The sequence below is a fragment of the Oscarella lobularis genome, chromosome 3, assembly GCF_947507565.1.
Source record: "Oscarella lobularis chromosome 3, ooOscLobu1.1, whole genome shotgun sequence".
NCBI lineage: Eukaryota > Metazoa > Porifera > Homoscleromorpha > Homosclerophorida > Oscarellidae > Oscarella > Oscarella lobularis.
This window is the reverse complement of record NC_089177.1, coordinates 215,791-243,113: the sequence shown is the minus strand read 5'-3', so window position 1 is coordinate 243,113 and position 27,323 is coordinate 215,791. Positions and strand designations below refer to the sequence as shown.

The following is a 27,323-nucleotide window of genomic DNA, read 5'->3' as shown; positions in this document are numbered from 1 at the left end:
CGGCTGCTGTGCTGCTAGCAGTGGTGACGTGTTTGTTTGTTTGTTTGTAGCACACTGTACGTGATACCCGTGCTTTTAGCAAAATCCTAATTTTTTGCATGCGGTTGTCCTAATGACTAATCACAAGCGTCCCAACTCGAGTTCTTGGAGAAGTTCAGAATCAGAGCATACGGGACGTCTAGCTACGTTTGCAAATGAACTCTGAAGCGAACGTCGTTCTTGTAGGAAGAACCGGTAGTGGCAAGAGAACGGTTGCGAATCAGTTTGCTGGAAAAAACGTGTTCGAAGCAGCGAAATCGTCACTGGCAGCTTCTCTGCGCTCGGCCACTTGCATCGACGCGTCAGTCTTTTCTACAGCGCTGTCAGGACTGAATTTGAACGTCAGAGCTATAGACAGCTGTGGGGTAGACGAAATAATTTCTGCGTACTCCGTCAAAAAGTCCATAACATCGTTCGCTGAAAAATGCGGTGGATTACATCTGATCCTATTCGTGCTAACTCTCAGCGACGTCGCTGAGGAAAATGGGTTGGACGAAAAGCATCTTCTTGATGTTGCTCAATGTCTGGAAAAGAAGATGTACAGTCACTGTGCGATTGTTGTAACTCACTGTGACGGAATGAATGAAGAAGCTAAGAAACAGGCTGAAAAAAAAATTATAATGTCATCAGTTGGTCAAAGGTTAGGCTTGAAACCAGAAAGAGTATTTTGCGTGACTTTTCCACTATTGGCGAACCTCAGCCAAGTGAAGCGTAATATGCTCAAAGAAGAGTTTGAAGCAAGTACTAAGCTGTTGCAAGATTTTGTCAAGAAGTGTGGAAGACAGCAAGCAGTTGCTCTTCAGAAAGAAAGCTGGTGGCAATGGCTGTGTCATTATGTTCCTTTTTTTGAAGAAGTGGTAGAATTTGTTTGTTATTTAGTCAGAAGAACCAGAAGTGTTTGAGACGTTACGCCTTTTGAGATGGCAAGGACCGTAACATCGACACTCCAGTAAATTATAGAGAGTAAATGAACTCTGTCTGTGCAATCTCTGATGCAAATTTCTCTCCCGCAAGTCGAAAGATTTTACGCAGCGAAGATTTTATCCGAAAATGCGCAAACCAGCCAGTGCTAGCCCGGCGCAATCCGTGATGAATCTAAGATCTAAAATCCAAATTCGTAGTTTCGTCACCTACGGATTGCGCCGGGCAGCTTCGCGCTGCTTCGCGCGGGTCCCTAACGTGCGTGAAGCGAGTGCACGTTCTCATGGACGAAGTGCAGCTTGGTCGATTGAACGACGTCTACGCGAAATGGGAAAATCGCGCACCGGACGTCGCAAACGGAACGTCGCGTGACGTCGCGCCGTCGAGCGAACGCAATCCGGCGTGGAAAGAGCGATTCGCCGCCGCCGCTCCCGATCGTCCGAAGCGAAGCGCGACGAAAACGAAGTCGAAACGAAAGCAGAACGCGAGTCGCGCGCATCGACGTCAAATTGGCGTCAAAGAGAATCGATTTTAGGCTCTAGTTCGAAACGATCCTTTTCCACCAATCACCTATCGCGTCAGGATTCCGCTTGTTACGTCAGACACGATAGCGCGAGCGAAATTCAGCGGGCTTTGCTGTGAACGATGCACGCCACTGAGCAGAGTAAATAATTAAAATAGAAATTTTTAATAATTTCATTATTTCTCTTCATAGAATCAGTCTTGTGATTATGAAGGCGGCTACGAGAATATTCTTCAGATTTATTTATCATACGAGTAAATGACGGAAGGGGAAATTTGATTTTTAATTTTACGCGTTTATTTTAGTAGCAAATTTTTCCCTTGCATCTCTTTCTGCTACGGAAGACAAGTTCCCCGGAAGCATCCAATTCTAAATGAAGCAGTCCTCAAGGCAACCAGGTACCAAAATAACAATAATAATTAATAGATAATTTGATTTTTGGGTATAGAATTGAAGAGGCTGTTGAGAAGGAAGCTGAGGAAAATCTAGAAACAATAGACCAGATTAAAAGCATGTGTTCTACTTATTATATTTCCTTTCTGATATAGTCAAATTTAGAACGAGCTAAGAAGTTAATTGATGGCATGGCCAGTTCAACAAGTGGCGCAATCATCAGGTAATCTATAGACCTTTTAATTTTTTATAAGTATCTATTTGTGTGTGTATCTAGATTGGCTGGTTTTGTATTATTTAAACTTTTCAATTCGGTCACAGCGGGGATTCAAGTTCACAGAGGACAGATGGAGATGATAAAAGCGGCGGCTGACGTATATAACCAATATTCATATTTTGATTTTATTTTAGACGCGTTTCTTTGCTAGAGTAATGTTCCCGTCGTTTTTCTTCCTGTACATCGGAGCCACTTTGACTACAGCATTCTTACGTTTGTCCTATTCTGCCACAACATCAAAGTAAGGTTTAATTAAAAAATTAATTAGAGAGGGTATTATAGTATGTTTTCTAGCCGCCTCATATTGCTTCAGGAGGTAAGGAGAAGTGTCTTAGGGATCATTTGAAATTTTAATTATTATTGCTAGATAATCTTCAGCTGCGTGGAATAAGGTGGGAAGAAGAGACAAGGCGTATTTGTTAATTAACGTATACCGTCTTGTTCTCTAGTTCAATTCTACGCAGACTTGGCGCTTTCTTCATAAGACGAAAACTGGCCAATGAGAGCGGCGAGACAGACAAACTATACAAAGCAATTCTCCAAGAAGTAAAATCAACAGTCAAGAAAAAAATATCTATACAGTGTGGCTGCTTAGTATATGACAGAACTGCTACAGAAAAATGAACACATGGAATTTTATTTGGGTAAGCGTTATGTCTGGTATAATAAAATGAGCCTTTATACCAATAGTGGTTTTGTAGAGGGAGGCCGAAGTAGAACTGGAAAAGTTCTTCCGGCTAAATGTGGCCTTTTGTCTATGGTTGTCAATGCCGTTGCTAGCGGTATTACGAAAATAATTAGATGAAAACTTATATGTAGCTACTTTTTTCTGTGTCAAGGTGACGTCACTGACGTCTTATTGGTTCCCGTTAGCATTTCATACGACAAGGTAGAGACTGCGCACTGATTTCTCGTACTTATAATCCATTTTCGTATAGATTCCTGATATGGGGTTGACCAGCGAACGGCTTGGAGTCGAAAAAACCAAAGAGTCCTTGTTCTCCGCTTTGAGAGGAACATGGAGCGTTCTACGAGGCTCATTTGGCGAGATTCGAGTCAATTTCGCTCAGCCATTCTCTCTTGAAGCAAGTCATAGAGACCAATATTTATTTCTTATTTATAAGGGCTACTAGGAGTATCTCGATAACCAACGCGGCTATTTTGATTTGGATGAGGAAGGGGTACCGCGAGAGACCGTTTTCTCATTGGGAACGCACGTTCTCTACAGTCAGCACTCTACTTTGATATTTTCTTGTAAGAAAATCAAGTGTTTTTTTCTGTAGCTGCTGATCATTCTTCGGCGATAATGAGCCCGTGTCTGGTTGCTTTTCTTCTCGCTAATAAATACAGAGAAGTAACCGTTTTTTATATGTTTTTGAAATGAGCTCTGATTGGATGGTTTTATAGGGAGTTTTAGTGGAAGAGTTGCGGTCTTCTTTTGTTTGGTTATGCGGCGAATTGGATAAAAGAGACAGGTACTTTAGAGGGTCATTTTATGAGGGGTCAAATACCTGTTTTTTTGTTGGAAGACCCCTTGGGTTTGATGGTCCTCGCGAAAAGGCGTTCGCTCACGGTTTGAGCATTTTGAAGCCGTTTTTAGATGACAGCGAGAACGATACGATTCGTCCTAGAAAGGACGTATCTAGCTTGCTAGAATTGACCTACTATAGCAACCAGGTATTCTCAAATAACGTAGGATTACTCAAAGACCAATTAGAGACTCCTAGGTCATTTCGGTTTTCCTGATTGACGCAGTCATAGGTAGACATGGAGCGATAACTATTAGGAGTGGTTCTTTGATATTTCTCGTCCAAGCTGCTTCTATTCATTCTCTGTGCTTTTCTTGGCTCGTCACAGAAGCTCTAATGGATTCCTCTAGCGCTAAGTTTCTATTTCAAACTAAGGTGGTTCCGCATTCAAAGACCTCCAAGTCTTTCATCTCGTTTCTCGTAGTTGTTAGACACGGCAGAAGAGCTTTGCAGTATATTTCGGAACGAATTCGTTTTTAATTTGGTATGTAGGAGATCTAGAATAGTCGCTCGTCTACGTTATAATTTTCTTGTTGGTTTCTTAGCCTTGCACAATGCAGCGCACCGTACTCGCAGATTCTTTAGAACGTTTGGTTAGTTCTGGCATACTAACGTGCACTCAGACTTCAGTAAGGTCAAAGAGAACCCTCTAAGCAAATCCTATATTAGTTTATTGAAGGGAGGTAGCAATAATTGGGGCTTGGACGATGGGGAAGAATGTTTCGCTGAGACGTCCTATAAAGTGAAGCTTGATTTATAAAGAATTATTAATATTTTTTTGATTACATTGTTTATTAGTTGGTAGCTTCGAAGGAGAATCTTTCTTATCTTTCCTTTCTCCATGGGACTATTGGATCTCTGGTGGAATCCTATTGGTCGATGGCTTGTTGCCTGCCACACTTGATAGCAGAACCAATGAAAGGTCAGTGAAAAAACCGTTTAGTTTCCCTAAGAGTAACTGTCTTTGCAGAAAAAGACTTTTTGCGCTACGTTCAGACGTTTATTAGCAAAAGAGTAGAAGAGAGTCATTGTAGCTACGGTAAAAACGAGCTAAGAGAATAGGAACTATTTTTCAAAATGTTCTATTAGCTGAGTCAATTTCTTTGGATTCGCTGCGAAATTCCCTCAAGTATTTCATGCAGGAAGGTGTCATTGAAATGAGTGAAGTAAGCCCTACGTACGTTGTTCTGGCACGCCCCAAAAGTCCCGTTAAATTCGTTCAAAATTTTGGTTCGTTCAAAGCCACTTGGCTCTAAGACATTGTTGCAGAGAGTTTATTTGATTATTTGAGTGTAATGAGAGACACTAACAGAAAAGCACACTAAGCTTTCTTATAATGACAGTCATTGAGTCCCTGCTTGTTTCGGGCGAGTTCTATAGCGTAGAACTGGACCCTAGGCACTGCAAAGAATTTTAGTTGGGTGGCTATCATACCTAGCTTCTCACCTATTGTTGTATTCTCTTCTGAATAACCTTTGCTGGAGTCGAGTCTATCCAAAGAGGGAGTGAGAGGTCTGGCTTCAATTAAAATTGATTTCTTTTACCTGAGAAGAGTTCCGAAATTGAATTCTTCTACGGATTTTTCGAATAGATTGCAAAATTCTCTCCATTTCTGAAATGAAAGCTGTTTGTGAAAATTGAAGTTTAAATCTTCAATTTTTTACCGCTTTTGAATCTTTGGATTTGAGCTCATCCTCGTTGATTTTGTCAATCTGCGAGGAGAGACAAAAAATGAGCCAGGTTTACCTTTAGAAAATTCATTACTTTTAGATCTCCGAATCGTTTTGCGAATTCATCTCTAATTTCCTTATCCTGGCTGCAAACACAGTTAATATCAAAATTCGATTAGACTCTCTACCTTGTCAAACGCAGGTTCGACGGTTCGACGGCGCTAAGCAACTAAAGTAACCGATAGATACGAATTGGACTTGCCAAGTCTCCGAAATGCCACCTTAAAGTACGTTTCTGCGTGCTCGTAACACTTCACAGCCCAGGCAAGCTCAATATTAGCCTAATTCGAGAAATTATTCTGCTGAACGGAGACATGCTTTGCCTACGTCGTTCACGTATGCCGAAGCATCGACATGAGGCAAAGCTGCCGCTCCTTCGACGCCCTAAAGAGCCGTACAGCTCATTGGAGGCACAGTACAGCGACCGAGCGTTTACCAATTCGTCCGCAAGGTCGCTCATGTTGCTAACGCGCTTAGATTTACCTCCGCGATAATCACGTGGAAATTTTTGGCGCGACGTTCGACTGATTCTACGAAAGGCTACGATGCTGAGCTCGCAAGACGCCGAATCGACTCTGAATGAGTCCTCTGTCATACATACCGTTTGTCGTCACGAGGAATATGAATATCTCGAGCTCGTGCAGCGAATAATCGATCGCGGCAGCGTGAAAGGCGATCGCACGGGCACGGGAACCAAGTCGATCTTTGGCACGCAGATGAGATTTAGTCTGCGTGACAGCTTTCCTCTTTTGACGACGAAACGCGTCTATTGGAAAGGCGTCGCGGAAGAATTGCTCTGGTTTATACGGGGATGTACGAACGCGAAGGAATTGAGCTCGAAGAACGTCAAAATATGGGATGCAAACGGCTCTCGCGAGTTTCTCGACGCATTGGGAATGACCGAACGCGAAGAGGGCGACCTCGGACCCGTTTACGGCTTCCAATGGCGTCATTTTGGCGCCGAGTACGCGGACATGCGCACTGACTACGCGGGGAAGGGGGTGGATCAGCTGGCCGAAGTAATCCACAAAATCAAGACCAATCCGAATGACCGGCGAATAATCATGTGCGCCTGGAATCCGGCGGGTAACTATTTAATCGTTTCCCGACGTCGTTTTGACGCTGTTTGGTTCGGGGGTTCCCCCTCCCGTAGATTTGCCCCAAATGGCACTTCCGCCGTGCCACGCGTTATGCCAGTTCTACGTATGCGACGGGGAGCTCTCGTGTCAAATGTACCAGCGATCGGCTGACATGGTAACGCCTTAGAAACGTCGACGTCCCAGGGTGGGGAAACTTCCGTGTTTTCATTAGGGTCTTGGCGTTCCTTTCAATATCGCTAGCTATTCGCTTCTCACGTGCATGATAGCCCACGTGTGCGATCTCAAGGTGACGACATTCTATTGAAAATGAGTTTCAGTGAGCATTTCTTTAGCCTGGAGACTTTATTCATACTCTTGGTGACGCCCACGTTTATTTGAATCACATTGAACCTCTTAGAGCTCAGGTAGGGAATATGGGCGATTCGTTTGAGATGATCACGTGGTTTTGTAGTTGAAACGTACGCCGAGACGCTTTCCTTCGCTCGTTTTTAAGCGAAAAGTGACCGATATCGACGATTTCAAGTTCGAGGATTTTGAAATTGTTGGCTACAAGCCACATCCGACTATAAAAATGAAAATGGCCGTTTAGAAATCGAAACCTAAGTACGTCCGCATTCCTACATTTTTGTCTGTGTGTACATAGTTTCACTTTCTGTTGTAAATCCCGGGGGGCATTAGAAACTAAAAGTCTCGTCGTTCCATATAATCCTTTGCTTTCTCCCCCCTGCGGTCATTTTTCTCGTTGAGATGACGATGATTGGGGCTCGTTTCGCTGCGTTGGCTTTTTTCGCTCTTTTCTCGCCGCTGGTGTCTATTGAGCCCGTCTTGCCGTCAGTTCAGTACGAGAATCTCTATCTTCCTGATTGCAAAGCGGCTAAGTTCCTATGCGCGCTTCCTTGTGAGCAGAGCAGTCTAAACAAAACAGGTACATAGAAAGGTCTCCTCTTCCGCTCTTCCGCCTCACGTCCGTGTGCTCAGGAAATGTTGGCCCGGCTCTCAAGTCTGCGACTCTGAGCTTTGGAGGGTGGCCGTGGAATCGAAGAGAAGGAGCATTGGGGACTAATATAACATTGGAAACAAGTTCGATTTGCCTTTTTAGTTAGACACCGTTTCTTTTATATGATCTTTCAGGGAAAGAGGTGGTCTCTCTGGCGGCGTATTTGGACGCTTCGTTGAAGCCGACAATTGGGGAAGAACGCAATTTTTCACTGGTCCAAGACATGTGCCTATTGGATAATAATAGCGCGGATCCCCCTGTTCCTTGTCCCCTGGACGCAAATAGTTAGTATCCTTGATTCATATGGGTTATTTAATTAAGATAATTTTTTCCGGTTAGAAAACACCACGTATCATTATGTGACGTACAAGGAAAAGTATCTGGAATACGCGCAGTTTGCTGTACGTGTCAGAATGGTCACAGTGATCCTAGTTGATACATTGCTCTATAGGATGAAATTCGCGTGACTATTCGTCTCCAGGACGGCCACAGCAATGACGTAGTTTGCGTGCAGTTAACGGTTGATGCTCGCTATTTGAGGGACCTCGACGATAAGTAATTTATTGTGATACCCTGACGGACAGTTAAGAAAAGGGAGTCTATGTCTGTGTGTGTTCCATCTAGTCTATGGCTTAGCCAGAAGACTAGATGATTCGTTGTCGAGAAAGAGAACGCAGTGAGAATGACGTTTCAGAATGCTAGCAGGAGTTGACGGGTTCACGGGGCCTTGAATAGCAGCTTTAGCAGCCTTCGCCTTGCGCTATAAAAAAAACCCCAGTTAATTTCTTAGAGAGAAATAGTGATCGTACTTTCTCTGGTACTGTCACTACCAGGGTCTCTGCTTTCATTATTTGCTGCACGCTCATTGATATGGCCTTGGGAAGACGAATGTGTATAGATTCCGTGGGGGGAATAGTTTTATGTACCTGTTTTGGCACAGCTTCCAGCGATTCGAACCATCCTTCTCCGAATTGTTGTTGTCTGCACGCTTCGTCCAAGTCGACTACGAGAAACGGTTTTTTCGTTTCGAAATCAGCTGGGGGATCATTAAAAGCAATGTGACCGTTTTCTCCTAAATACAAGACTTTTTAAAAGCGGGGGGCATTTGATGCTCTATGCTCGAACCTATGCCAATGAAAGCTACGTCTATTTTGACGTCATTCACGAGTTGGTCGAGTCTCGCGCACTCTGCTTCAGCTCCAGCCGGGTTTATTCCATTGACGAAGTGAAACTGCTTGGGCGGCACTTTGATTTGATTTAGGAATCGTTCACGAAGATATCTAAGTAGATGCATATAGATTAATTAATTAATTAATTAATTAAGGTATTTTCTACTTGACAAATGATGCCGGGTGAGAATCGTCGATTCCGATGTATTCGTCCAAGTGAAAGCACGTCACTTTTGACCAATCGATGAAATCGAAGCTGACTAGTGTCCGGAGCATCTTTATAAGGATTCCATGACGCGGGTGTACCATAACCCCTTCCGCTTACCTCGAATTGAGAAGCGCCCGTTGCTAGAACTACATTGCATTCTCCCTTGCAAGCAATAGCACGCGCGATCTGTGTCGCTCCGTACGAGGCTGCAATCTTGCCCGCCAAAACGCCAGTGCAACTCACATTGATCTCCATCGCGAAAACAAAGAAACGCGTGCGTGCGCTAACCGTCGAAATGAAACTTCTCAAACCGGCGTGGATCGGCGAAGACGGTCTCTAGAACGCGAGCAGACCTTCAAGCAGCATAGATGAGTTTCGTATATGTAGGAAAGCCGCTCTATTCGATCGACATTCACCCGGACGGAACCCGCTTTGCTACAGGCGGTCAAGGTTGATACATTTAGAGACGAAAGGGGCCTCTCCCGTACATGTACGTCTACAGGAGACGACAGCGGGCAAATTGTCGTGTGGAATATGGCGCCCGTTCGAAGCGAAAGCGACGAAAAGAACGAAAAAGTTCCGAAAATTCTGTGCACGATGACAAATCATTTAGGTAAGCAAGAAAAAGACGGAGAGAGCGCTTCTTTCGTAAGAAAAAAACGACGATAGGATGCGTGAACTGCGTGCGATGGTCGCACGAAGGGGGAATGCTCGCCTCTGGGGCCGATGACGGATTGGTCATGATATGGGAACACAGGTAGAATAGAATAGAATTATTATTATTATTAACCCTTACGTAGTTCCTACTGGTACTGTGGTTCGTTAGGGCGTCTCAGCTGCAGTTTGGCTCCGCCGAAGTCTGGTCGTGTTCTTATATTTTGAAACGTCATGAAAAGGGTATATAATAAATGAATTATTATTATTGGCTCTCTGAATTGTTTTTTTTTTATATAAAAGATGTTTTGGATCTTGCTTGGTCTCCTGATGACTCTAAGCTTGCCACGTGTAGCATTGACAATACTATACGGATATGGGATGCTCAGAATTTGCCTGGTAGAAGGGAAAGGAGGAAGGGGCATAAACTTTGTTCTGATTTCTTCTCTTAGATTTGCTGGCTACTGTGATTGGACATGACGGTCACGTGAAAGGCGTCACTTGGGATCCGGTTGGGAAGTATCTCGCTTCTCAGGTTCCCATAGTTTTCGATGACGATAAGAAATAATTTATATTTAATCTTTAGTCGGTTGACAAGACTGTCAAAATTTGGCGGACATCAGACTGGAAGGAAGAGACGACGATACGAGGCCCATTTGAAGGGGTTAGAAAAATATTCCTAATTAATAATAATTATTGTTATTTTTAGTGTGGAGAAACGACGTACGTGTTGAGACTTTCGTGAGTAAATCGCATAATCATTATTTATAGAGATATTGAGCGTTGTTTAGATGGTCTCCCGATGGGCAAACCGTCGTCTCGGCGCACGCGCTCAACAATCAAGGTCCCGTTGCGAAAATTATCCAACGCGATGGTTGGAATCACGGAGACGATTTCGTTGGACATCGAAAAGCCGTGGAAGTAGTGGTGAGAAAATAATTCATAATTAACACGAAAAAATAATCGTTTATTTAGAAATTTAATCCGAGACTACTGACTCGAAATGGTCCCGTATCCATGGTAGAACCATAGCGAATTTTATTTTTAAAAAATTACGGTTTTTTAAATTAAGTATTCGTGCTGTGCTGTTGGGAGTCGAGACCGATCTCTATCCATCTGGGTACGTCTATCCTTAGGAATTATTTGATTACTTTATTTGATTTTCTAGCTGACGAGTCTCAAACGTCCATTGGTCGTCACTCACGACATATTCAAGCAATCGATCATCGATTTATCCTGGTACGATCTCCATGGAACGCGTTTATTCGATCAAACGTCGTTATTTCAAGGAACTCTAGCGGATACGAATTGATGCTCTGCTCTCTCGACGGCACCGTCGCCTACATCGAATTCACGCAAGACGAACTGGGCCGACCAATAACGAACGACGAAAAGGACGATTTTTTCATCGAGAATTACGGCTACGCGGTCGGCAAAGACGGCGGCGGCGGACAGAAATTGATTGAAAATCCCGATATTTTGGGACTCCAATTGCCGTCGTCGCTGACAAAAACGACGACGACGGCTTTGAGTCAGCCTATTCAAGCTGCCGCTTCTCAGAATAGCGTTGCTCCGCCTTCGCAGCCGCCGCCCCCGCCGCCGCCGCCGGCGACCGCCTTCTCCGCGTCGTCGTTTTCGGGAACTGTGAAGGGAATAGCCGTCGCTTCGTCGACGCATCAGAATGTTAGGGAGGAGTCTTATATTTGGAATTTTTCACAAAATTCTTTTTGTTTTGTTATAGAGTCCCGTTAAGGAGAAGCAGAAAGAAACGAAGACGAAGGACGGTCGGAGAAGAATTACTCCGGTGGCGTTAGGAATGCGTTCAATAACGTAAATCATATGTTAATGAAATTGTGTATATTTTTTTTGAGTGTCAGTTGTGTAGGGGATCGCCTGCTCCTTCAAATCAGACTGGGAACGTTGGACAGAGTCGGGCTCCTGTCGAATCGAAAGTTGAATCTGCCGCTTCTACGACTCCTTCTGCTATATCAATCAAAGTAGCAATAACTCATTACGTAGTTTTAATAATAATAATAATAATAATAATAATAATAGATTTCGAATGTGAAGCTGGGACGACCAAAGGGGTCCCTAGCAACGAAGAGAAAGAAGGACGCCGTTGGATCTCCGGCGCCAAAAAAACCGAAAAATGGTAAGGTATTTAGAAAAAAATCTTTCTATATAAATATCCCTTTTCTTCGTAAGGAAAAATTACATCGTCGTTTAGTGTAAGACGAGTATCGCATTCCTTTGTAGCGTTTTACTCTATGTCTATAAGTCTCAGGAGAGGAGTGGTAGTGAGGGCTCTGTGTCCGTTTCTCTGACTTCGACGACGGGCATTAGCTTGCCGCCGTCACGCCTCGAAACAATCAAATCGTTACAGGTGAATAGACGTGGTAGTCTCCCCATAGAATAGGTCAGAATTTTGCATATATTAGATTAGTAGTCCTTCGGGGGAAACGGTAACTCTTGAAGTGCGAAACAGCGCGCTTGCTGGACGAAGTAATGCGGGCAGATAGCGTTGAATTTTGTACGTAAATCGCGCCTCTTTGCCCAGTTCATCGACTGTCGTGTCGCAAAGGGGAGCAAGTGCAGTGGGAAACGTGCATTGGTAGTCGATGCATTGCCATAGCGGGAAGCAGGTGCAGCGAACTTAGAAGCTAAGAATAATACTCTATTTGGATCTCCATAGAAACTTAGCTGCTGTTGCGTGTGAAAATAAAACCATACACACTTTTACGAGCAATGGAAAAAGGTAGAAAATCAATTTTTTATTCTTAGTGCTCTACAAGTTGGTTTCTACCTCGTAGACTTTTTCCTGGGCTTGTACTTCCCTCGCTTGTATCGATTCTCCAGTGTTTTGGCTACTATATGATGGCTATAACAATCGGAGGTCAACTATTCGTCTGGTATTAAATATTTCCGTGTCAAAAATTAAGGTGGAATTGTCTTTCTTCTTCTTTCTTCTCAGGAATTCAAAGCAGAAGTCTGTCGTCATCAAAGGCGAATCGCTCGGTCCGATATTGAAGAGTATGTTCGCGGAGCTGTACTTTTACTCTGTCCATGTCTCGTGTTTTTGAAAGCGGGTACGGCTTTGTCTCTGACAAAAGTCCAACTCACCGAAGAAGGTATTCCCATCGTGAGTCTTTCCAATCAAACCAGTTGTGCATTCGATTCTTCTCTGGGCACTTGGTGAGTCTTGGGACTAGTTTACGCAATCAGAAGCAATTGTGACCGTTATCACTTCAGGATATTACTCCAGGACGCATCTGACAGCGCGAAATCGTCGGCCAGCATACATTCCTACATTTCAGGTCTCGATTTTGCCCTTGGACCGTTGGCTTCTATTCAGGGAGGAGCGGAGTTGACTCGAAGGTATAGTGGGCCCCTGGGGGAGTCAATTTTATGGATTTTGAATAGGCAAGGAGTTGAACGACTGCAATCGCTGGATGCAGGTCATCAACGACTTGCTACTGAAGCCTATCTCGAAGTGAGTGCATCAGTAAGATCAAAAAATAAATGATTTTTATGTCTGCACATTGTAGTCCCAAGTGGCATCCGCTTTAACCCTTCGTTCGTCTAAGGAATATCATTTCTGGTTGCTCGCTTATGTGAAGTGTCTGACTAAGCAAGGCAGGGAAAGAAAGTGCTTTCATTAGAGCCGTTTTTTAGTGATATCTTAGGCATTGAACGTAAGTTGCGTGATATCTGTCTGGAATTGGCTGGCCCACCGACACCGGTTTTGGGAAGAAAAGGAAGGACTCACGATTCTTTTATTTTGGTATTTGATTATTGGAGGTTTTAGTCAGGACTTTATTTGTTTTTTAGGGGTTTTTGAAGCACGACTTACTGAAGGAACTCTTATCAATAATGGGTAAATATCCCCTGGTTGTTTTCCTCCCCTCCTCTTTATTTTTTCTCCAGCTTCGAATTCTTCTTTGCAACGGCTGATCAGCGAAATTCACGAGCAGATTCAATAGTGTAATTTTAATTTTAATAGAAGCTAATGAACTGCAGAACTAATTGTCTAATATCCGAGAATGTTCTAGCCAAAATTCGTCGCCTATTATGTCAGTGTGAAGAGGCGTGGTCACTTTTCTTTTCCTCTGCACGTGTCTTTCTGACGGAAAATCGTCTTCTTTTGACGATTTGCAGGTTTTAGTGACTGTCTCAATTACCTAAAAATAGGAGATGATGATGATGATGATAAATCACTCGTTTATCTGCATTTATTTATTTATTTATTACCTCTTGCCAGATTATTATTGTCCCCTTTCGAAACATTTCTGGCAGATCGTTGTAGTTGATTTTGAACTGGCTAAAGAGCAGTTCGTTTTTGTCGCCAGATAACGTGCCCTTGGTTAATTATTAACACTAAGTATAAGAAGTATCTCTTCTCCTTACTGATAGCAATTTTTCAGCTTCGTCATTAGTTTTCCCAGATTTTACCAGACACCAAAAACAAGTATTATATAAATTATTAATGTGACCTAAAGTAGATCATTTTTTGACGTTGGAAGAGGTTCCAAAATTACTGACAATCGGCTTGTCTCCAGCTGAGATAATCCCTCAGTATTTCCACACTCGGATACACAACGACGCGTCCATCAAACGACGGAGGATAGAGCAGAGAAATTTCCCTGAAAAATTCGCGCCAATGGTAGACGTAATTAGCGGCAAAACAACTCGCAACAGTCGTCATAAGTTTGCTACAAAAATAGCCAATTATATAAATCAGTTTAATTGATTAAAAGGGATCTTCTACCTTGCCCTTCTGCTAAAAAGAGTCGTTGTTCTTTTTAGAACGAAGCTGTATTCGTCACTTTGGCCGTAAGCGAGAATAATGTCCGGATAGTCGTGCATTACGCGTTCGGCGCATTTATTCATTAGCGCTAGTGCTCGTTCGTCGTTTGGCTTGGAGAAATCGTGCGCATTGCTGAATCTTTGGAGAACGGCTGAGCTCCTTCGTCGAAGAAGGGGAGATCTTACTTGTGAAAGCCGCGACCGTCGAGACGAATGACGATCCACGTCGCCGGTAGGAGGCGATCGTCTTGTTCGAACTTTTTGACGTATTCAAAGCGAGATTTAGCCATAAGAGCGCGCGCGGTAGACAAAAGCAAACAAGCTTCCCGGACAAAACTTGAGTAGTTAGCCACATGTCGCTCTTCGCTGCCGTCCCTCTCGCGCCGCCCGACGCGATTTTCAACGTCACGACGCGATACAATGCGGACACGAACCCGAACAAAGTCAATCTCGGCGTCGGAGGTTCGCAAACAGACCTCGCATGAGCAAATCCGACCGTTTTTCTCCAGCCTATCGAACGGAAGAAGGCAAACCGTGGGTCCTCCCCGTCGTTCGACGCGTCGAAGCGGCAATGGCAGCCGATTTGACGCTAAATCACGAATATCTCCCAATCGCCGGTCTCGATCAGTTCGTCGAATGCGCGAGTCGACTCGTTCTTGGTCGCGATAGCCCCGCTCTCGTTTCCGGCACGGTACAGCGCGCGAAAAAAGCACACACGTTTAATTATTGTGTATGTATCTAAGGCGACTGCCGTGCAAACGTTATCTGGGACTGGAGCGGTGAGAATGATAGCGGAATTTCTCCACGCTTTTCATCCGGTCAAAGTTGTCTATTTTTCGTCGCCTACGTGGGGTAGGGGTGCATATGGTGCGTATGGAAATTTTTTATTTTTTGTTGCCAAGGTAACCATAATCACATATTTAAAACGGCGGGTTACGGCGGCGATTGCCAACGTTGGTATCGCTACTATTGCAAAGAAACGCGAGCACTCGATTTCGCTGGCATGACAGAAGACCTAGAGGTCAATTAATTAATTCATCAGTAAACAAATATATAATAAATATTGATATTGTAGAATGCTCCCGAAGGAGCAATCATTGTGTTGCACAGCTGTGCTCACAATCCAACGGGAGTCGATCCGAATCAGGAACAGTGGAAAAAGATTGCTGATATATTGCAGGTACATAAGATCATGCATATCTTTTTATTTTATTTTTTTTATTGTTTTTCTAGAGGCGACGTCTCGTTCCCATTTTCGATAGCGCGTATCAGGGTTTCGCTACGGGCGATCTCGACGCCGACGCGTTTCCCGTGCGACATTGCGTCAGTCGTGGAATCCAACTATTCGGGGCGCAATCGTTTTCGAAGAATTTTGGACTATACAGTGGGGCCCCTGTTTCCCCTCCTTGAAGACGAATGATGGATTTTTGGCATTTGCTTTTTTTTAGATGAGCGTGCCGGAATTCTCGTCGCTGTGACGGGTTCTCCGGACGAGGCGGCGGCTGTGAAGAGTCAGCTGAAACGCATTACGCGCGCGCTCGTCTCCAATCCGCCCAATCACGGCGCTCGCATCGTAGCGACCGTCTTGAACAACCCAGCTCTCTATCAGGAATGGTATCTCTTTATATATATATAGTATAGGCCCTTTGTTCTCATGTTTTTCTTCTTGAGGGTCGACTGTCTAAAAATCATGTCCGGACGAATCAAGGAGATGCGTTTGGCGCTTCACGCGAAACTGAAGGCGAACGGCACGCCGGGATCGTGGAATCACGTCGTAGATCAAATCGGCATGTTCACATTCACGGGATTAGAACGTAAGATGGGGCTAGAAGGACATAGCTTAGGCGTTCTCCACCCCCGTAGAGGCCGTACTTTCATAGTCGATTTTCGTAGCTAAGCAAGTGGAATATCTCACGGATGAGTACCACTTGTATCTGCTTGGCAACGGGCGTATTAATATGTGCGGTTTGACGCCCGCTAATGTGGATTACGTTGCTAAGGCGATTCACGAAACCGTTCTTGCTGTCCCGTTTTGAAACGTGACCTCGTATCGCGCCGCGAATTGACGTTGATTTTTTATTCAGCATGTATTCACAATATATATGTTCGTCGTCGTCTTAACGGTTTTTTTATGACCTCTGGCAAATGGGCAGGTTTTTAGTCGAAACGCCGTACGTCTGTCCCACGGCATCCCTCTCATCTAAAACGCACACAAAATCGATAAACGAAGTGTTATATAGACGCTTTCTACCTGGAACGTGCCCACTGTAGTTCGGAATCATTCCTAGTTTCGTGTATATTGAATAGCGAGACGTGTTCTCCCTAAGGATAGCCCTATAGTTGCATGCCTGATACTATTTATTCCCTAACCTTCGCTTCCGCGGCTTGAATCTGACGTCCGTTTTCGCGTCGACCCTCGCTTGCGACTGTTCCCCGTCGAACGCGGTCAGCGCCTCGTTCATTCGGTGCGAATGGGCGCGTCCTTCGCCGTAGAAAGGCAGTCGCGGCGTCCATCCCATGTATCCCGCGATTGGCGGCGCGTTGGCCGCGAACTTTCGCAGTCCGTCGAAACGTCGCGACGGCGGCGGCGGATGATATCTCGAGTAGGCCACGTCGACGTTCTCCTTCGCGAATTTCTCGCCGAGACCCTTTTGATTTTTCACCGTTTTAAAAAGGTTTTCGTGGTAGAATTTATGTTTTGTGTCGATCGCGTGGAAATCAGATAGGGCTTCGCTTGACGTTCGATTAAACGATGCTCCAAATTTTGATGTCCAACCCGGAATATGCCCTATAGTGATAGCTTTGAATTATATCCCCAGGGAGCCCGGGGGTCACTTGCCTTCATAACCAGCTATTATCTTTCCTTGAAATGCTGCCTCCACTGGGCGGTCGTAGTTCTAAGGGAGGGGGTAAACGGTCGCTTTGGATGGCGCGACTTCACCTGCTCACCTGAGATAAAGACACGGTCGCGTTGGACTTGGCGAGACGAGTTGTTATCTTTCCGTACGTTTCGCCACACGTGAATTTGTACTGGGGCCGATGGCCCAGATAGCTGAGACAACGTTATAGTAGCAAAGGGGGGCTTCTTGATTTGCTCACCCGGGCAAGAAAATGTTGTTTTCGATTCCCAAGCGAGCTTTGAAATCGATTCGAGCCATGGGAGAGTTTTGCGTAGGTGCACGACTTGGGGTTTAGGTCGCAATGGTAGCTAAGCAATGTCCATGTTTATTCTAACGTCGTGCGATTTGGCACCCGCGATCAAGAATGAAATTACTAGTGGAGCATTCCTCGCGTCCTCGCCGACCTCACACGTGCACCAGAACCGTTCTGGTGCACGCTATGCATAGTTGCGGTAACCTGGATGTCATGTGAGCCTTGATCGTGGGACGCATTCGTCTCAAGTGGTACAACAGACAGCAGTGTTCTTCAGCTTCTTCTCCAAGACGTCTCTCACGCATCGGCCCCAGAATGGATTGGAGGTTCGCAATCGTAGCAACTCTTCTCTTACAACCCGGTCCGTGCTCGTTCGCCGCATCAGGAAAAGGTACCGCGTGACTCTAAGTCTAATCTAGTCAGTCGCGCATAGAAGCTCAACTGACCCGACGTTCTTATCCGAAGAGCTCATTTGTCGGTTGAGATTCTGAGGCGGCGGGATCTAGACGTGGGCGAATTCGATATGTTGTTTATTTTAGAGTGCTTCGGCGACGTTGTTTTGGAGACGATCTATGACGTGCAGCTATTTGCACAGAAGAAGTGCTCCGTCCTTCGAGGATCTCTTTATCTATTTGGCTTGGAACCGTTTGACTTTCAGGTTGGCTATGGGGAATGCTACTCCAGTGAACGCATTCGCAGTTTGGATTTGCCGTCGATTGATTCCGTGACTGTGATCACTGGAGGTTTGGGAATTTTTAATTTGGTCGAGGGATATGGGAATTTGAGTCAGCTGTTGCCGAATCTGAAATATATTCGGGGTGAAGATTCGGTTTTAGTGGATTATGGATATCCTCTTGCAGTGTCCGAAAATTTGTATTTTGAGGATTTGGGCGAGCATTTTCAGCTCGAAAATGGCTGCGTTTATTCGTATCAAAATAGCCCAAATTTTCACTTGAATCTTTCGCGGTTTCTCCACTATAAGAACATCAGTGACGAGGAAGAGTGTCGCGAGTGTCCTAACATTATCGACAGTCTTTCCTTTCCTGGACGATTTTGCGAACACGTTAGAGAGAAACGATGCGTCACATCCGGCGGTCAGAACGTGATCAGCAGTAAAGAAGACATGGATAATTTGGAAGGATGTACCTTTATTGAAGGAGGCCTGGTCCTCTCTCGTCTTTTGGATGGTGAGCACAGTTAATTAATTAATTAACTTGCGTTATGTAATCACGGGCTTTTTTTTCTAGTGAGTGATGCTGATCTGAGGAAGTATCTTGGCCAAATTAAGGTTGTGCAAGACTACGTTGTAGTTTTTCATGCCTATAATTTAAAGAGTCTCGACTTCTTTTCTAATTTGGAAGCTATTGAAGGAAAAACTTTGTGGGATGACAGGTATTTTTTGCCATAAATTTTCTATATAAACTATTTATTCTAGATACGCTTTGGCAATATTTTCTAATGAGGAATTATCTTATCTTTGGCCTGGAATCGAATCTCTGAATCTCTCTAATGGACAAGCTTTAATTCACCATAACACTGTTCTCTGCCAACAAGAGTATGACAACCTCGTATTAGCAGTGGGATCTCACCTAAGAGGAAACCTCAATAGCCTCGAAGGATTATGTAAGTTTATGTATACACGTATAGGCAAGTGAAGCAATGACCTCTATTCTACAGGTCTGGAAACGGCGATTCGACTTGATGTCAATGTCAGTTACATTGGAACTGATGCGGCAACGGTTTCTTGGCAGAGGACATCTGATGAGAGATACAAAGTTCTCGGCTATGAAGTGTTCTATCAGGAACAGGCAAAAGAAGATAGACAACATTGTGGTGTGACTGGAAGTGCCCCAAATCAGCAGTAATTAACACTCGCGACCTTTTAATTCATGTGTTTTTCTGTCATTGTTTTCAGATTTGGCGGCTGGAGAGTAGAGACAGTTGACGGCAATAAAACGGCGACTACTGTTGACTTCCTCGAACCGGAAACGTATTACTGGATTTTTATTCGATCGTCTGTATTGATACTGAACGAGACAGTGGCAAGGCAAACGCAGGAATACGCCGACGGGATTTGCTTCAAAACGAAACCAAGTGCGCGTATGACTAAAACAATGACTAGCCTTTGATTTATCTGTGTTTGCGATTAGAAAAGCTATTCTTGCCGGTGAGGAAGCCATCTATCGTCTTTTCTCCGCCGCCGGATACAGAGTCGCCATGTCGCGAGCTCGTCTTCTTTCTCGCTCCTCACGCGCCGTATAACGAAGAGAGAAACGATTTTCTTGGCTATATCATGAAGGTGACAGCGGTAAAGGTTGACTTCCGCATTTCGACTGACGGCAACGCGACTGAAGCCGACGACGACGACGACGACGACGAGGGATCAACAGACATCGATTTCTCTCCCTCTTGTTCGATTCTTCGTCACGTCGACGGCGCGCTCTCAGACGAAATCGATAGCTGCATTAACAGCGCCTGCACTCTTCCTCATGTCGCTTCTGTGGCGGAAGATACTGGGGCGCCTTCCTTTTGTCCGTGCTACGATGAACCTGGAATTGCGACTTTGCCGGTGGGACAATTGAAAGGGGGAAAAAACGCCAGTTCTACGTCAAAAATTAGCGAATCAAACCTTACCGTATCTGCTCGATATCATGAAGATAGAAACGGCTATGAAATACGACTGGGACCTGCTCGTGGAGCGACGATTTATTTCCTCGAGGTCAAGACGTGGTTGAATGAGAGTTTGTGCAGTATCTGGAGCGATCTCTTCGTTATGTACACTTGGCCCATAGGTATGTGAAGAGAAATTGTAGTCTCAAGTTATTTTCTATACTTGTTACTGGTCTTTGCAGCGTCGGACAATGTCGTTTATGGGCTTCAGGGAAATGGGTCGTTTGCGTTTCGATCAACGTTATTGGTTGACGTAAGTGAGTCGTTTTTCGTTTTGAATTAATACCATTTTTTTCTAGCTTGAGTGGACCAATCCAGCGCAACCCGATGGAGATATCACCGGATACATTGTAAATTTCGGTACCTCAACTTTCTCCGTGCTTGATTCAATTCAGGTAGGTTACACTACTCAATGCTTTGTTTACCGTGAACTCTCTTAGGACTTTGGAAGTGTTATATTGAGCGATAAAAATGCTTCAGTGCCGTGCGAAGACCCTCTTTCGCCGCCTAAACGTTTAGAGGGACAGATGCTATTATTTCCTATCGCATCCTGCATTGTCTCAGTAACCGCTGGTATGCAACTCTCAAATCTTCAGTATCAATTGAATGCCGTCGGACTTTCGAAATATAATTTTGACCTGATTGTATGGATTTCTGTGAACACGACGCTACTGGATGGAGACGAATTTTTCGTTAGCAAAACAATTAGGATTCGCCGCCCGCAGAAGCCTTCGCCGACGAGTCGCATTCCTTCTACTGAAGCTAATAAGCCGATCAAGAATCGCCCCAACTCTCTGCTGACAGTGGCGATAGCAGTTCCTGTTGCCCTTTCTTCCGCTATTCTTGTCCTTGTATTGGTGATTTTTCTGATCATGCGAAACAAGCGACGGTTCGGTTTGTTTTACAGTTACGTACTCTTGTTTTTGACCCAATTTTTCATAGGAAAGGGGATATCAAGAAAGTGTGGGTCGACTTAGTGAACAGCCGGACTACCGTAGTAACGTATGATGGATATGAGTCAACCAACGTTCGTGGTAATTCGGTTTTAGTGCACATAGAGGTCTTTGTGCTGAGCAAGTGTCCTTTTTAGCCTATATTCCTGATGACTGGGAAGTCAATAGAAAGCGCATTTCTTTGAATGAGTTATTGGGAGAGGGAGCGTTTGGACAGGTTTATAAAGGAACTTTTCAATGCGATTCTTCTGAGTCTAGAACTGTAGCTGTAAAGGTATACGCTTTTTAGAAATTACCAACTCAGTAATTAAATTTTATTAGATGTGTAAAGACACCGGGGATTCTCTGGAGCCAATCGTATTCTTACAAGAAGCTTCTGTTATGAAGTCAGTGAGATAGATACATTTGAGCTCGTTGTATCTAATACTAATGCATGTAGGGAATTTGACAGTGATTACATTGTGCGCCTGATTGGAATCGTTTCTCTGGGCAGCCCCGTTCTTGTACTAATGGAAATCATGGAACTCGGAGATTTAAAAGCATATTTGAGATCAATTAGACCTAAGGTAAGAGACGAAGAACTGTTTGTGGAAATTGCCTTCATGCAGTATTTCAGGAGGAAGAGAAAGATGTACTAAATGGTGAAAAAATGATTCTAATGGCTACCCAAATTGCCAGCGGGATGGCTTACCTCACTGAGAGAAATTTTGTTCATAGGTATGTCAGGAAATACGAATAATTGGGCTTTGGCAATATTATTACCTTTGCAGGGATTTGGCAGCACGAAATTGCATGGTGGCTGGTGATACAACCGTAAAAATAGGAGGTACACAATAATTCCATTTAGCACCTATCTGTCGAATTGAAATTACCAGACTTCGGCATGGCTCGCGACGTCCAGATGAATGACTACTATAGAAAACGTGGTAAAGGTAACTACCATGATTTAATTAATCGGAAAGGCTTTGCCTCACTTTTCGGTTTTTCCTAAGGACCAATGCCAGTTAGATGGATGGCTCCTGAATCTCTTCGCGATGGCGTCTTTACTCATGCAACGGATGTCTGGTGAGAATTTATTGACTGGCTCTTGCAAGGGTGGTCCTCTCAATGAGAGCGCTAGGTCTTACGGGATTGTGCTGTGGGAAATTGTAACTTTTGGCTCTTTGCCGTATCCTGGTCTTTCCAATGAGGAAGTCGTTGCCACAGTGGGCAATGGAAATAGCATGGATTTGAATGATCTGAAGAATTGCCCTGATTTGCTGTAAGCATTCCATGATCAGTGTGAATTTAACTAATTGGGATTTCTTTTAGTCTGCAATTAATTAAGGAATGCTGGCAAATCAACCCTTTCTTTAGACCATCCTTCTTGAGCGTTCTAAACACTCTTCCAGCCCTCGATGGCTGTGAAGCTCAAATATAAAGGTAAACTAAACTGAAACTGTGCTTTTTATTCCTAAGGCATTTAACTTAATAAGCGTGTCACTGCAACTGTGACCAGGGCTAATAATCGATATATATCTATCCACATCATCGTTGACACGGAGACGGCCCAGTCCGGGAAGCACCTGCAGTCACGTGCTCGCGTGGGGCGAGACTTTTCTATGGAGGAGGCGGATGGGGTTTGCCCCTTCTACGACTCTTTCGTCGACAGCGCGACATTCGACGAGGCGTACCGAGCATTCGAAAGTCTCGTCACGTCGCTCGGCGTCGATCGCACGGGCTCGTGCCTCGCAACACACGAAGCACTCAAATCGAAAATCAAATCGTGGAAATGCGCCAGCCTGTGGACGCATCTCGCCAAGCGCGCCGCCCATCGCGAATTCCAAAAGGGCCGCGCCGCGTCGCCGCGCGACGTCGTCCTCATAATCGGCGCCGGTCCGGCGGGACTTCGTACGGCGATCGATTGCGCTCTATTGGGCGCCGACGTTCACGTCGTCGAAAAGCGAACGTCATTCAGCCGAAACAACGTTCTCCATCTATGGCCCTTCGTCATCGAAGATCTCAAAGCGCTCGGCATAAAGAAGTTCTACGGGAAATTCTGCTCGGGAACGATCGATCACATCAGTAAGGAGAAAAAAGGGGCGAGTGACCCGGAAACGATAAGAGGGACCCATTTCCTCTCCTTTTTTTAGATATTCGCACGCTACAGCTGGTTCTCCTCAAACTCGCGCTTCTCCTCGGCGTCAAAATCCACGCGGGCACCGAATTCGTATCCTACACGGCGCCCGCGTCGTCCGAACAAGGCTGGACGGCCCAATTCAAATTCGATTCGTCGCAAAGTGACGCCGAGGGGGCGTGGCGACTCTCCCAGCTCGACTTCAACGTTATCGTCGGCGCCGACGGACGTCGCAACGTTTTGCCGGGATTTTCGCGACAGGAATTTCGCGGAAAATTGGCGCTGGCGATTACGGCGAATTTTCGTAATCGGAAAACGCGCGAAGAGGCGGCCGTCAATGAGATTAGCGGCGTCGCTTATATATACAATCAGAAGTTCTTTCAGGATCTCAAAGCGTTGACGGGAATCGATTTGGAGAATATCGTCTATTATAAAGACGAGACGCATTATTTTGTTATGACTGCGCGAAAGGAGAGTCTATTGGCTAAGGGAGTCGTAAGGAAGGTGCGTAATAGAGAGAGAGGGACGTTTTAAATCATGCGTTAGAGTCTAGGATTTTTCTACTGCTGATGGTACGGATAAGTTGCTTAGCAAGGAGAATATCGACTTGGAAGCGTTGTGTTCCTACGCGAAAGAAGCTGCGAATTTTTCTACGGATTTGCCTCAGCTTGATATGGAGGTAGAGTCGTCGAAATAAAGAGGATTCGCTATAGAGATATGTTTTTTTTCTTTAGATAAATAATAGGGGGCTGCCTGATATTGCTCTCTTTGACTTTACCAGTATCTACGCGTCGGAAAATGCGGCGAGAATCGAAGAGAGCCACGGTAAGCGTCTTCTCGTCACGCTGGTCGGCGACAGTCTCATTGAGGTATAGTTTAGTGGAGGAAAGAAGACTTTTTAATTTGAATTTTTATATGTTTTAGCCCTTTTGGCCTACTGGGAGTGGTTGTGCGCGCGCTTTTCTTAGTTCTCTCGATGCTGTGTGGATGATAAAGCGTTTTGCGAGAGGCGACGATTCGTTGGAAGTGTTAGCTGAGAGAGAAACTATTTATCGACTTTTACCTCAGACTTCACCCGGTAAATTCTCTCCTTTTGGGTTGTCGATTTTTTTCGTGAGATTGAGATTGGTTTTCTTTTCTAGCGCGTCTCGTTGAGAAATTTTCGGCGTATACGATCGATCCGGTGACGCGATATCCGGGTTTGAGATCATTGCCGGCTGTGAAGCCGTCCAATGTTCGTAATCTTTACGTGAACGGCGAGGGACAGCCAATGGAAATGGATATAAAGAGACCTAAAAGAAAAGGTGTGTTTTGGAGGAGGGGATTCGTATAAGGGATGATGGTGTTTTGCAGACGAAACGAAAGAAAATGACGATGTGCCAAAGAGAGTGAAACAGGAAGCATCTCCCCCCGAGGAGACAAAGAAGAAGAAGAAGAAACATATCTTCGAAGTAGAAGATTCATATAATAAAATAATAATTAAAAGTAGTCTATTTTTTAGAGCAAACTGAAGCAGCCTGCTGATAAAGATCGCCGTAGTTCGGCATCTAGAGCCCTTTGGCTACCAGATGAAGGTGATAGAGACACAAAGTCATGCACTCCAAGTCTCTATTCGGTTCCTAGACGTTCTCACCGTGCAAGACACGACGACTCTTCTCTCGTGGGTTCAAACAGAGCTGGCTGACTATCCCGAAGTGAAGGTGACCGATATGGGATCGTCGTGGTCCAACGGATTGGCTTTCTGCGCTCTCATACATCGCTATTATCCGAATCGACTGTAAAGAAGCCGCTCATCATGGAAGAAGAAAACGAATTTCATCTTTTTCTTTCGTAGAGACTTTGATTCTGTGAAGAAAAGGAGCGGCCGATTCAATAATAAAATGGTGTGTTGAAAAATGAAGTGGAAGGTGAATTATTTTCGTTTGTTTTAGGCTTTTTCTGTTGCCGCTAAACACCTCGAAATCGCGTCGATTCTGAATCCCGACGAAATGGAGTCGCCCGATCGACTCAGCTTGATTACCTACGTGTCGCGTCTCTTCGATTTCTTTCAGGAGAAGGAGCCCGTCGCGCGAGTCAAAACCGAGCCAAAGGAGCCGGCGAAGAAAACTGGCGGCGGCGGCGGCGGCGATCGTTACGCGAGCGCGCGAGCGAAACTTCGTCGCGTTCGCGGCATCGGAGAACGAACGACGAGCGGTCGATGGCTCTTAGAAAAGACCGACGAAACGCCGTCTCCGGCGACGAGCAAGGAACCGACCCCAATTCCCGAACCAGTCAAGGCAAGTTCAACCATTCGAAAAGACGTAGAGATAGAGAAAGAGATATTTGATTACAGAAAACGCGATTTAGTCCCGATCGTCAATTATCCGCGAGCGAAATGTGCTGCTTCTGTTCCAAACGCGTCTACGTCATGGAACGTCTGAGCGCCGAAGGGCTCTTTTTTCATCGTCAATGCTTCAAGTGCAGTCACTGTAGCACGCCCTTGAAGCTCGGCAGTTACGCGTACAGTCGCGGCGACGACGGGCAAGGGACGGGGAAGTTTTTCTGCAAGCCGCACTATCGCCAATTATTTTTGTCTAATCCTGGCGTCGTGGGCTACGCGAGAGCAGATGATAAGCCGCGCGGCGGGCAGAAGTACGCGCTGAATCGTGTACGGGACGCGGATAAAGGAGAGGCGGCGGATGAGCGACGGGAAGCGGAGAAGCGCATTGCGCGGCAGCGGCAGTTGAAGCGGCTTCGCGCCGCGCAGGAAATACAACGCGAAATGGGAATGCTGGAGGTGCAGATGGCTGAGATGGAAAGGCGAAGCGTTCGCGTCGAGAGGAAGCTTCGAAAAGGTGAAAACAGCGTCGTAGCGAAGAGATGAGATCATGTTTTTTCTAGGCGTTGACGAGGATAAATATCTGCGGCAGTGGTATAAGCTCATCAATGAGAAAAACGGGCTGGTTAGAAGGGATCAAGAACTGATGACTTTGTGAGTGATTCTGGGGCTCCGTTTTTCTTTTTTGAACGCGCTCTCTCATTTAGATTTAAAGATCTGCAATTGGTTGATCGTCGCGAGCAGCTTGATTCGGATATTCGCGATCTTCAGTGCATTCCTGGTGAGAAGAACTAGATTAATTAAATGGCTAATATTTATTGATTTTTGCAGAAAAGGAAAAGACCGCCGAAGACCGCAAAGAAATCGAGCGACTCACGATAGAACTTTTTGACGTCATGGAGGAGAGAAATGTCCTGGTTGACCAGACGGAACAAGCGCGATTACTGTACACAACTAGACCTTCACCTAATTATTTTAATTATTTGTTTTCATAGTGAGAAGGAAGAAGATCGGCTAATCAAGGAAACTTTGACAAAAAAAGGTTATTGACGCCTACATTGTTTTTCTTAGAATTGATTTGAACTAGATTTGCTTGAAACGGATTGTGCTACTCCGGCTGCTGCCGTCGAGACGGCACCAGCACCGGAAGTCGTGAAGCGGGACGTGCCCGGACGGAAGGAGAAAGCGGAAGGAACCAAGTCAGATTGGTTTTCTAGAATTTTTGTTCGGAAGTTTTAGTTTTTTGGCTGGCGTTCATCGCCGAGGATCAAACGTTTCTATAGGGAAGATGCTAGATTTTTCGATTGGGCGTAATGATATTGATTTAGAGTGATATTTTTTTGTGTGAATATAGCTGAAATCTTTTTTTGCAATGTAGGAGTTTTGTTCAATTAGATGTACGAGCAGAATAGAATTTTGATAGATACATAGTAAGGATGTTTGACGAAAATCGCATTTTTTTTCTTTGGACCTCTGTTTAGGCGCTCATGACGAAGATTCGGCACTAACGAAATTTTGTTTTGGATGTAGCGATGGCGACGATTCCAGCTGCATGTATTTATAAGCGTGTGGGAGAAGGGCCGGGAATGATCTCAGGATCTCGTGACGAGAACAATGCGAAGCCTTTGCGTCTTTTTTCTCGTGTTCTGGCCTTTACTGGAGGAGACGGTTGCTCACTGTCCTCGCTTTAAGAAACTAGAGGCCACCGAATCATCGCACGCTTTTACTGATGGCTCTGACGCTGAGCAGGATTACTCAGATAATTTGGATT

At 45.0% G+C, this 27,323-nt stretch overlaps 11 protein-coding genes across 14 annotated transcripts; 7 read left to right on the top strand and 4 right to left on the bottom strand.

The window, feature by feature from the left end:
- Positions 1-1,229: 1,229 nt before the first annotated feature.
- Positions 1,230-5,053, top strand: LOC136185304 (glycerol-3-phosphate acyltransferase 1, mitochondrial-like). The gene is made up of 27 exons (XM_065972412.1): positions 1,230-1,444; positions 1,496-1,624; positions 1,676-1,737; positions 1,789-1,881; positions 1,932-1,993; positions 2,042-2,099; positions 2,154-2,250; positions 2,305-2,394; positions 2,448-2,469; positions 2,521-2,545; positions 2,603-2,699; positions 2,749-2,797; positions 2,855-2,935; positions 2,993-3,042; positions 3,092-3,238; positions 3,287-3,380; positions 3,437-3,507; positions 3,561-3,628; positions 3,683-3,830; positions 3,881-3,914; positions 3,969-4,057; positions 4,107-4,166; positions 4,228-4,311; positions 4,362-4,424; positions 4,481-4,604; positions 4,653-4,721; positions 4,772-5,053. Exons 1-27 carry the CDS (start codon positions 1,244-1,246, stop codon positions 4,936-4,938), a joined length of 2,334 nt encoding a protein of 777 aa, XP_065828484.1. The 5' UTR covers positions 1,230-1,243; the 3' UTR covers positions 4,939-5,053.
- LOC136185311 (protein PBDC1-like) lies at positions 4,943-6,065 on the bottom strand. The gene is made up of 10 exons (XM_065972418.1): positions 6,014-6,065; positions 5,849-5,942; positions 5,740-5,796; positions 5,634-5,693; positions 5,541-5,581; positions 5,447-5,498; positions 5,347-5,394; positions 5,227-5,294; positions 5,129-5,172; positions 4,943-5,083 (listed from the first exon to the last, which is right to left on the bottom strand). The coding sequence occupies exons 2-10, from the start codon at positions 5,870-5,872 to the stop codon at positions 5,004-5,006; spliced, it is 474 nt and encodes a 157-aa protein (XP_065828490.1). The 5' UTR covers positions 5,873-5,942; positions 6,014-6,065; the 3' UTR covers positions 4,943-5,003.
- LOC136185306 (thymidylate synthase-like) lies at positions 5,894-7,209 on the top strand. Its single transcript, XM_065972414.1, has 5 exons — positions 5,894-6,498; positions 6,566-6,666; positions 6,724-6,798; positions 6,845-6,916; positions 6,964-7,209. Exons 1-5 carry the CDS (start codon positions 5,958-5,960, stop codon positions 7,099-7,101), a joined length of 927 nt encoding a protein of 308 aa, XP_065828486.1. The 5' UTR covers positions 5,894-5,957; the 3' UTR covers positions 7,102-7,209.
- A 21-nt stretch (positions 7,210-7,230) lies between these two features.
- Positions 7,231-8,195, top strand: LOC136185310 (uncharacterized). The gene is made up of 5 exons (XM_065972417.1): positions 7,231-7,437; positions 7,491-7,592; positions 7,644-7,793; positions 7,849-7,910; positions 7,961-8,195. Exons 1-5 carry the CDS (start codon positions 7,260-7,262, stop codon positions 8,066-8,068), a joined length of 600 nt encoding a protein of 199 aa, XP_065828489.1. The 5' UTR covers positions 7,231-7,259; the 3' UTR covers positions 8,069-8,195.
- Positions 7,961-9,173, bottom strand: LOC136185308 (glucosamine-6-phosphate deaminase-like). The gene is made up of 6 exons (XM_065972416.1): positions 9,004-9,173; positions 8,845-8,954; positions 8,635-8,789; positions 8,436-8,581; positions 8,319-8,384; positions 7,961-8,269 (listed from the first exon to the last, which is right to left on the bottom strand). The coding sequence occupies exons 1-6, from the start codon at positions 9,139-9,141 to the stop codon at positions 8,135-8,137; spliced, it is 750 nt and encodes a 249-aa protein (XP_065828488.1). The 5' UTR covers positions 9,142-9,173; the 3' UTR covers positions 7,961-8,134.
- LOC136185303 (protein HIRA-like) lies at positions 9,150-13,806 on the top strand. Of its 3 annotated transcripts, XM_065972409.1 has the most exons (32): positions 9,164-9,218; positions 9,274-9,336; positions 9,389-9,499; positions 9,556-9,643; positions 9,713-9,783; positions 9,844-9,939; positions 9,993-10,075; positions 10,127-10,204; positions 10,250-10,281; positions 10,332-10,467; positions 10,516-10,560; positions 10,613-10,660; positions 10,709-10,779; positions 10,830-11,223; positions 11,282-11,370; positions 11,426-11,537; positions 11,596-11,692; positions 11,746-11,768; positions 11,819-11,923; positions 11,979-12,042; positions 12,098-12,182; positions 12,233-12,295; positions 12,351-12,449; positions 12,512-12,570; positions 12,624-12,732; positions 12,790-12,915; positions 12,961-13,030; positions 13,086-13,173; positions 13,224-13,321; positions 13,369-13,414; positions 13,465-13,521; positions 13,590-13,806. In XM_065972409.1, the coding sequence occupies exons 1-31, from the start codon at positions 9,182-9,184 to the stop codon at positions 13,518-13,520; spliced, it is 2,742 nt and encodes a 913-aa protein (XP_065828481.1). In that variant the 5' UTR covers positions 9,164-9,181; the 3' UTR covers position 13,521; positions 13,590-13,806. The 3 variants fall into 3 exon arrangements, with proteins under 3 accessions (XP_065828483.1, XP_065828481.1, XP_065828482.1); XM_065972411.1 differs by lacking the exon at positions 13,590-13,806 and having other exon boundaries at positions 9,150-9,218; positions 13,465-13,559; XM_065972410.1 differs by lacking the exon at positions 13,590-13,806 and having other exon boundaries at positions 11,825-11,923; positions 13,465-13,559.
- On the bottom strand, positions 13,518-14,633 carry LOC136185307 (probable tRNA(His) guanylyltransferase). Its single transcript, XM_065972415.1, has 6 exons — positions 14,530-14,633; positions 14,306-14,482; positions 14,080-14,249; positions 13,945-14,030; positions 13,789-13,896; positions 13,518-13,718 (listed from the first exon to the last, which is right to left on the bottom strand). The coding sequence occupies exons 1-6, from the start codon at positions 14,631-14,633 to the stop codon at positions 13,560-13,562; spliced, it is 804 nt and encodes a 267-aa protein (XP_065828487.1). The 3' UTR covers positions 13,518-13,559.
- An 11-nt stretch (positions 14,634-14,644) lies between these two features.
- On the top strand, positions 14,645-16,464 carry LOC136185305 (aspartate aminotransferase, cytoplasmic-like). The gene is made up of 9 exons (XM_065972413.1): positions 14,645-14,805; positions 14,853-15,034; positions 15,087-15,195; positions 15,246-15,364; positions 15,419-15,523; positions 15,577-15,727; positions 15,792-15,957; positions 16,015-16,157; positions 16,237-16,464. Exons 1-9 carry the CDS (start codon positions 14,697-14,699, stop codon positions 16,377-16,379), a joined length of 1,227 nt encoding a protein of 408 aa, XP_065828485.1. The 5' UTR covers positions 14,645-14,696; the 3' UTR covers positions 16,380-16,464.
- An 8-nt stretch (positions 16,465-16,472) lies between these two features.
- LOC136184352 (ciliary microtubule inner protein 2B-like) lies at positions 16,473-17,545 on the bottom strand. Its single transcript, XM_065971235.1, has 6 exons — positions 17,443-17,545; positions 17,293-17,395; positions 17,183-17,240; positions 16,714-17,131; positions 16,595-16,665; positions 16,473-16,543 (listed from the first exon to the last, which is right to left on the bottom strand). Exons 1-6 carry the CDS (start codon positions 17,499-17,501, stop codon positions 16,473-16,475), a joined length of 780 nt encoding a protein of 259 aa, XP_065827307.1. The 5' UTR covers positions 17,502-17,545.
- Positions 17,546-17,743: 198 nt separating this feature from the next.
- On the top strand, positions 17,744-22,667 carry LOC136184972 (insulin-like growth factor 1 receptor). Of its 2 annotated transcripts, XM_065971992.1 has the most exons (21): positions 17,744-17,887; positions 18,036-18,683; positions 18,744-18,888; positions 18,932-19,119; positions 19,174-19,357; positions 19,412-19,596; positions 19,647-20,288; positions 20,349-20,419; positions 20,466-20,561; positions 20,607-21,055; positions 21,109-21,200; positions 21,257-21,393; positions 21,441-21,505; positions 21,559-21,685; positions 21,736-21,836; positions 21,890-21,945; positions 21,995-22,051; positions 22,112-22,184; positions 22,240-22,380; positions 22,431-22,541; positions 22,595-22,667. In XM_065971992.1, the coding sequence occupies exons 1-20, from the start codon at positions 17,812-17,814 to the stop codon at positions 22,537-22,539; spliced, it is 3,642 nt and encodes a 1,213-aa protein (XP_065828064.1). In that variant the 5' UTR covers positions 17,744-17,811; the 3' UTR covers positions 22,540-22,541; positions 22,595-22,667. The 2 variants fall into 2 exon arrangements, with proteins under 2 accessions (XP_065828064.1, XP_065828065.1); XM_065971993.1 differs by having other exon boundaries at positions 19,412-19,590; positions 22,431-22,640.
- A 26-nt stretch (positions 22,668-22,693) lies between these two features.
- LOC136184973 (F-actin-monooxygenase MICAL3-like) lies at positions 22,694-26,986 on the top strand. The gene is made up of 17 exons (XM_065971994.1): positions 22,694-23,183; positions 23,252-23,739; positions 23,789-23,914; positions 23,970-24,104; positions 24,160-24,313; positions 24,378-24,539; positions 24,589-24,686; positions 24,737-24,809; positions 24,859-25,012; positions 25,070-25,118; positions 25,167-25,511; positions 25,568-26,069; positions 26,116-26,206; positions 26,260-26,333; positions 26,384-26,498; positions 26,548-26,594; positions 26,640-26,986. The coding sequence occupies exons 1-17, from the start codon at positions 22,721-22,723 to the stop codon at positions 26,789-26,791; spliced, it is 3,228 nt and encodes a 1,075-aa protein (XP_065828066.1). The 5' UTR covers positions 22,694-22,720; the 3' UTR covers positions 26,792-26,986.
- The last annotated feature ends 337 nt before the right edge of the window (positions 26,987-27,323 follow it).

Coding starts and splice junctions, on each gene's coding strand:
- LOC136185304 (XM_065972412.1), top strand. CDS start 1,244: ATGGACGAAGTGCAGCTTGGTCGATTGAACGACGTCTACGCGAAATGG. Junction 3,915..3,968: donor CCTGATTGACGCAGTCATAG/GTAGACATGGAG, acceptor TTCTCGTCCAAG/CTGCTTCTATTCATTCTCTG. Junction 4,722..4,771: donor AGAGAGTCATTGTAGCTACG/GTAAAAACGAGC, acceptor ATGTTCTATTAG/CTGAGTCAATTTCTTTGGAT.
- LOC136185311 (XM_065972418.1), bottom strand. CDS start 5,872: ATGAGCGACCTTGCGGACGAATTG. Junction 5,694..5,739: donor CTTCGGCATACGTGAACGAC/GTAGGCAAAGCA, acceptor TTCTCGAATTAG/GCTAATATTGAGCTTGCCTG. Junction 5,395..5,446: donor AACGATTCGGAGATCTAAAA/GTAATGAATTTT, acceptor CTCTCCTCGCAG/ATTGACAAAATCAACGAGGA.
- LOC136185306 (XM_065972414.1), top strand. CDS start 5,958: ATGCTGAGCTCGCAAGACGCCGAATCGACTCTGAATGAGTCCTCTGTC. Junction 6,499..6,565: donor GTGCGCCTGGAATCCGGCGG/GTAACTATTTAA, acceptor CCCCTCCCGTAG/ATTTGCCCCAAATGGCACTT. Junction 6,799..6,844: donor CCCACGTGTGCGATCTCAAG/GTGACGACATTC, acceptor GCATTTCTTTAG/CCTGGAGACTTTATTCATAC.
- LOC136185310 (XM_065972417.1), top strand. CDS start 7,260: ATGACGATGATTGGGGCTCGTTTCGCTGCGTTGGCTTTTTTCGCTCTT. Junction 7,438..7,490: donor GAGCAGTCTAAACAAAACAG/GTACATAGAAAG, acceptor CCGTGTGCTCAG/GAAATGTTGGCCCGGCTCTC. Junction 7,794..7,848: donor TTGTCCCCTGGACGCAAATA/GTTAGTATCCTT, acceptor TTTTCCGGTTAG/AAAACACCACGTATCATTAT.
- LOC136185308 (XM_065972416.1), bottom strand. CDS start 9,141: ATGGAGATCAATGTGAGTTGCACTGGCGTTTTGGCGGGCAAGATTGCA. Junction 8,385..8,435: donor TGGAAGCTGTGCCAAAACAG/GTACATAAAACT, acceptor CGTCTTCCCAAG/GCCATATCAATGAGCGTGCA. Junction 8,270..8,318: donor TAGTGACAGTACCAGAGAAA/GTACGATCACTA, acceptor TTTTTTTTATAG/CGCAAGGCGAAGGCTGCTAA.
- LOC136185303 (XM_065972409.1), top strand. CDS start 9,182: ATGAAACTTCTCAAACCGGCGTGGATCGGCGAAGACG. Junction 9,784..9,843: donor TTTGAAACGTCATGAAAAGG/GTATATAATAAA, acceptor TTTATATAAAAG/ATGTTTTGGATCTTGCTTGG. Junction 10,468..10,515: donor GAAAAGCCGTGGAAGTAGTG/GTGAGAAAATAA, acceptor TCGTTTATTTAG/AAATTTAATCCGAGACTACT.
- LOC136185307 (XM_065972415.1), bottom strand. CDS start 14,633: ATGGCTAAATCTCGCTTTGAATACGTCAAAAAGTTCGAACAAGACGAT. Junction 14,483..14,529: donor GACGGTCGCGGCTTTCACAA/GTAAGATCTCCC, acceptor CGTTCTCCAAAG/ATTCAGCAATGCGCACGATT. Junction 14,031..14,079: donor CAGCTGGAGACAAGCCGATT/GTCAGTAATTTT, acceptor GATCTACTTTAG/GTCACATTAATAATTTATAT.
- LOC136185305 (XM_065972413.1), top strand. CDS start 14,697: ATGTCGCTCTTCGCTGCCGTCCCTCTCGCGCCGCCCGACGCGATTTTC. Junction 15,035..15,086: donor CCGCTCTCGTTTCCGGCACG/GTACAGCGCGCG, acceptor TATGTATCTAAG/GCGACTGCCGTGCAAACGTT. Junction 15,365..15,418: donor GCATGACAGAAGACCTAGAG/GTCAATTAATTA, acceptor TTGATATTGTAG/AATGCTCCCGAAGGAGCAAT.
- LOC136184352 (XM_065971235.1), bottom strand. CDS start 17,501: ATGGCTCGAATCGATTTCAAAGCTCGCTTGGGAATCGAAAACAACATT. Junction 17,396..17,442: donor AACAACATTTTCTTGCCCGG/GTGAGCAAATCA, acceptor ACGTTGTCTCAG/CTATCTGGGCCATCGGCCCC. Junction 16,544..16,594: donor CTACAGTGGGCACGTTCCAG/GTAGAAAGCGTC, acceptor TGTGCGTTTTAG/ATGAGAGGGATGCCGTGGGA.
- LOC136184972 (XM_065971992.1), top strand. CDS start 17,812: ATGGATTGGAGGTTCGCAATCGTAGCAACTCTTCTCTTACAACCCGGT. Junction 19,358..19,411: donor GGAAGTGCCCCAAATCAGCA/GTAATTAACACT, acceptor CATTGTTTTCAG/ATTTGGCGGCTGGAGAGTAG. Junction 21,394..21,440: donor CTAGAACTGTAGCTGTAAAG/GTATACGCTTTT, acceptor AAATTTTATTAG/ATGTGTAAAGACACCGGGGA.
- LOC136184973 (XM_065971994.1), top strand. CDS start 22,721: ATGGAGGAGGCGGATGGGGTTTGCCCCTTCTACGACTCTTTCGTCGAC. Junction 23,184..23,251: donor GGGAACGATCGATCACATCA/GTAAGGAGAAAA, acceptor TCCTTTTTTTAG/ATATTCGCACGCTACAGCTG. Junction 24,687..24,736: donor AGAAGAAACATATCTTCGAA/GTAGAAGATTCA, acceptor TCTATTTTTTAG/AGCAAACTGAAGCAGCCTGC.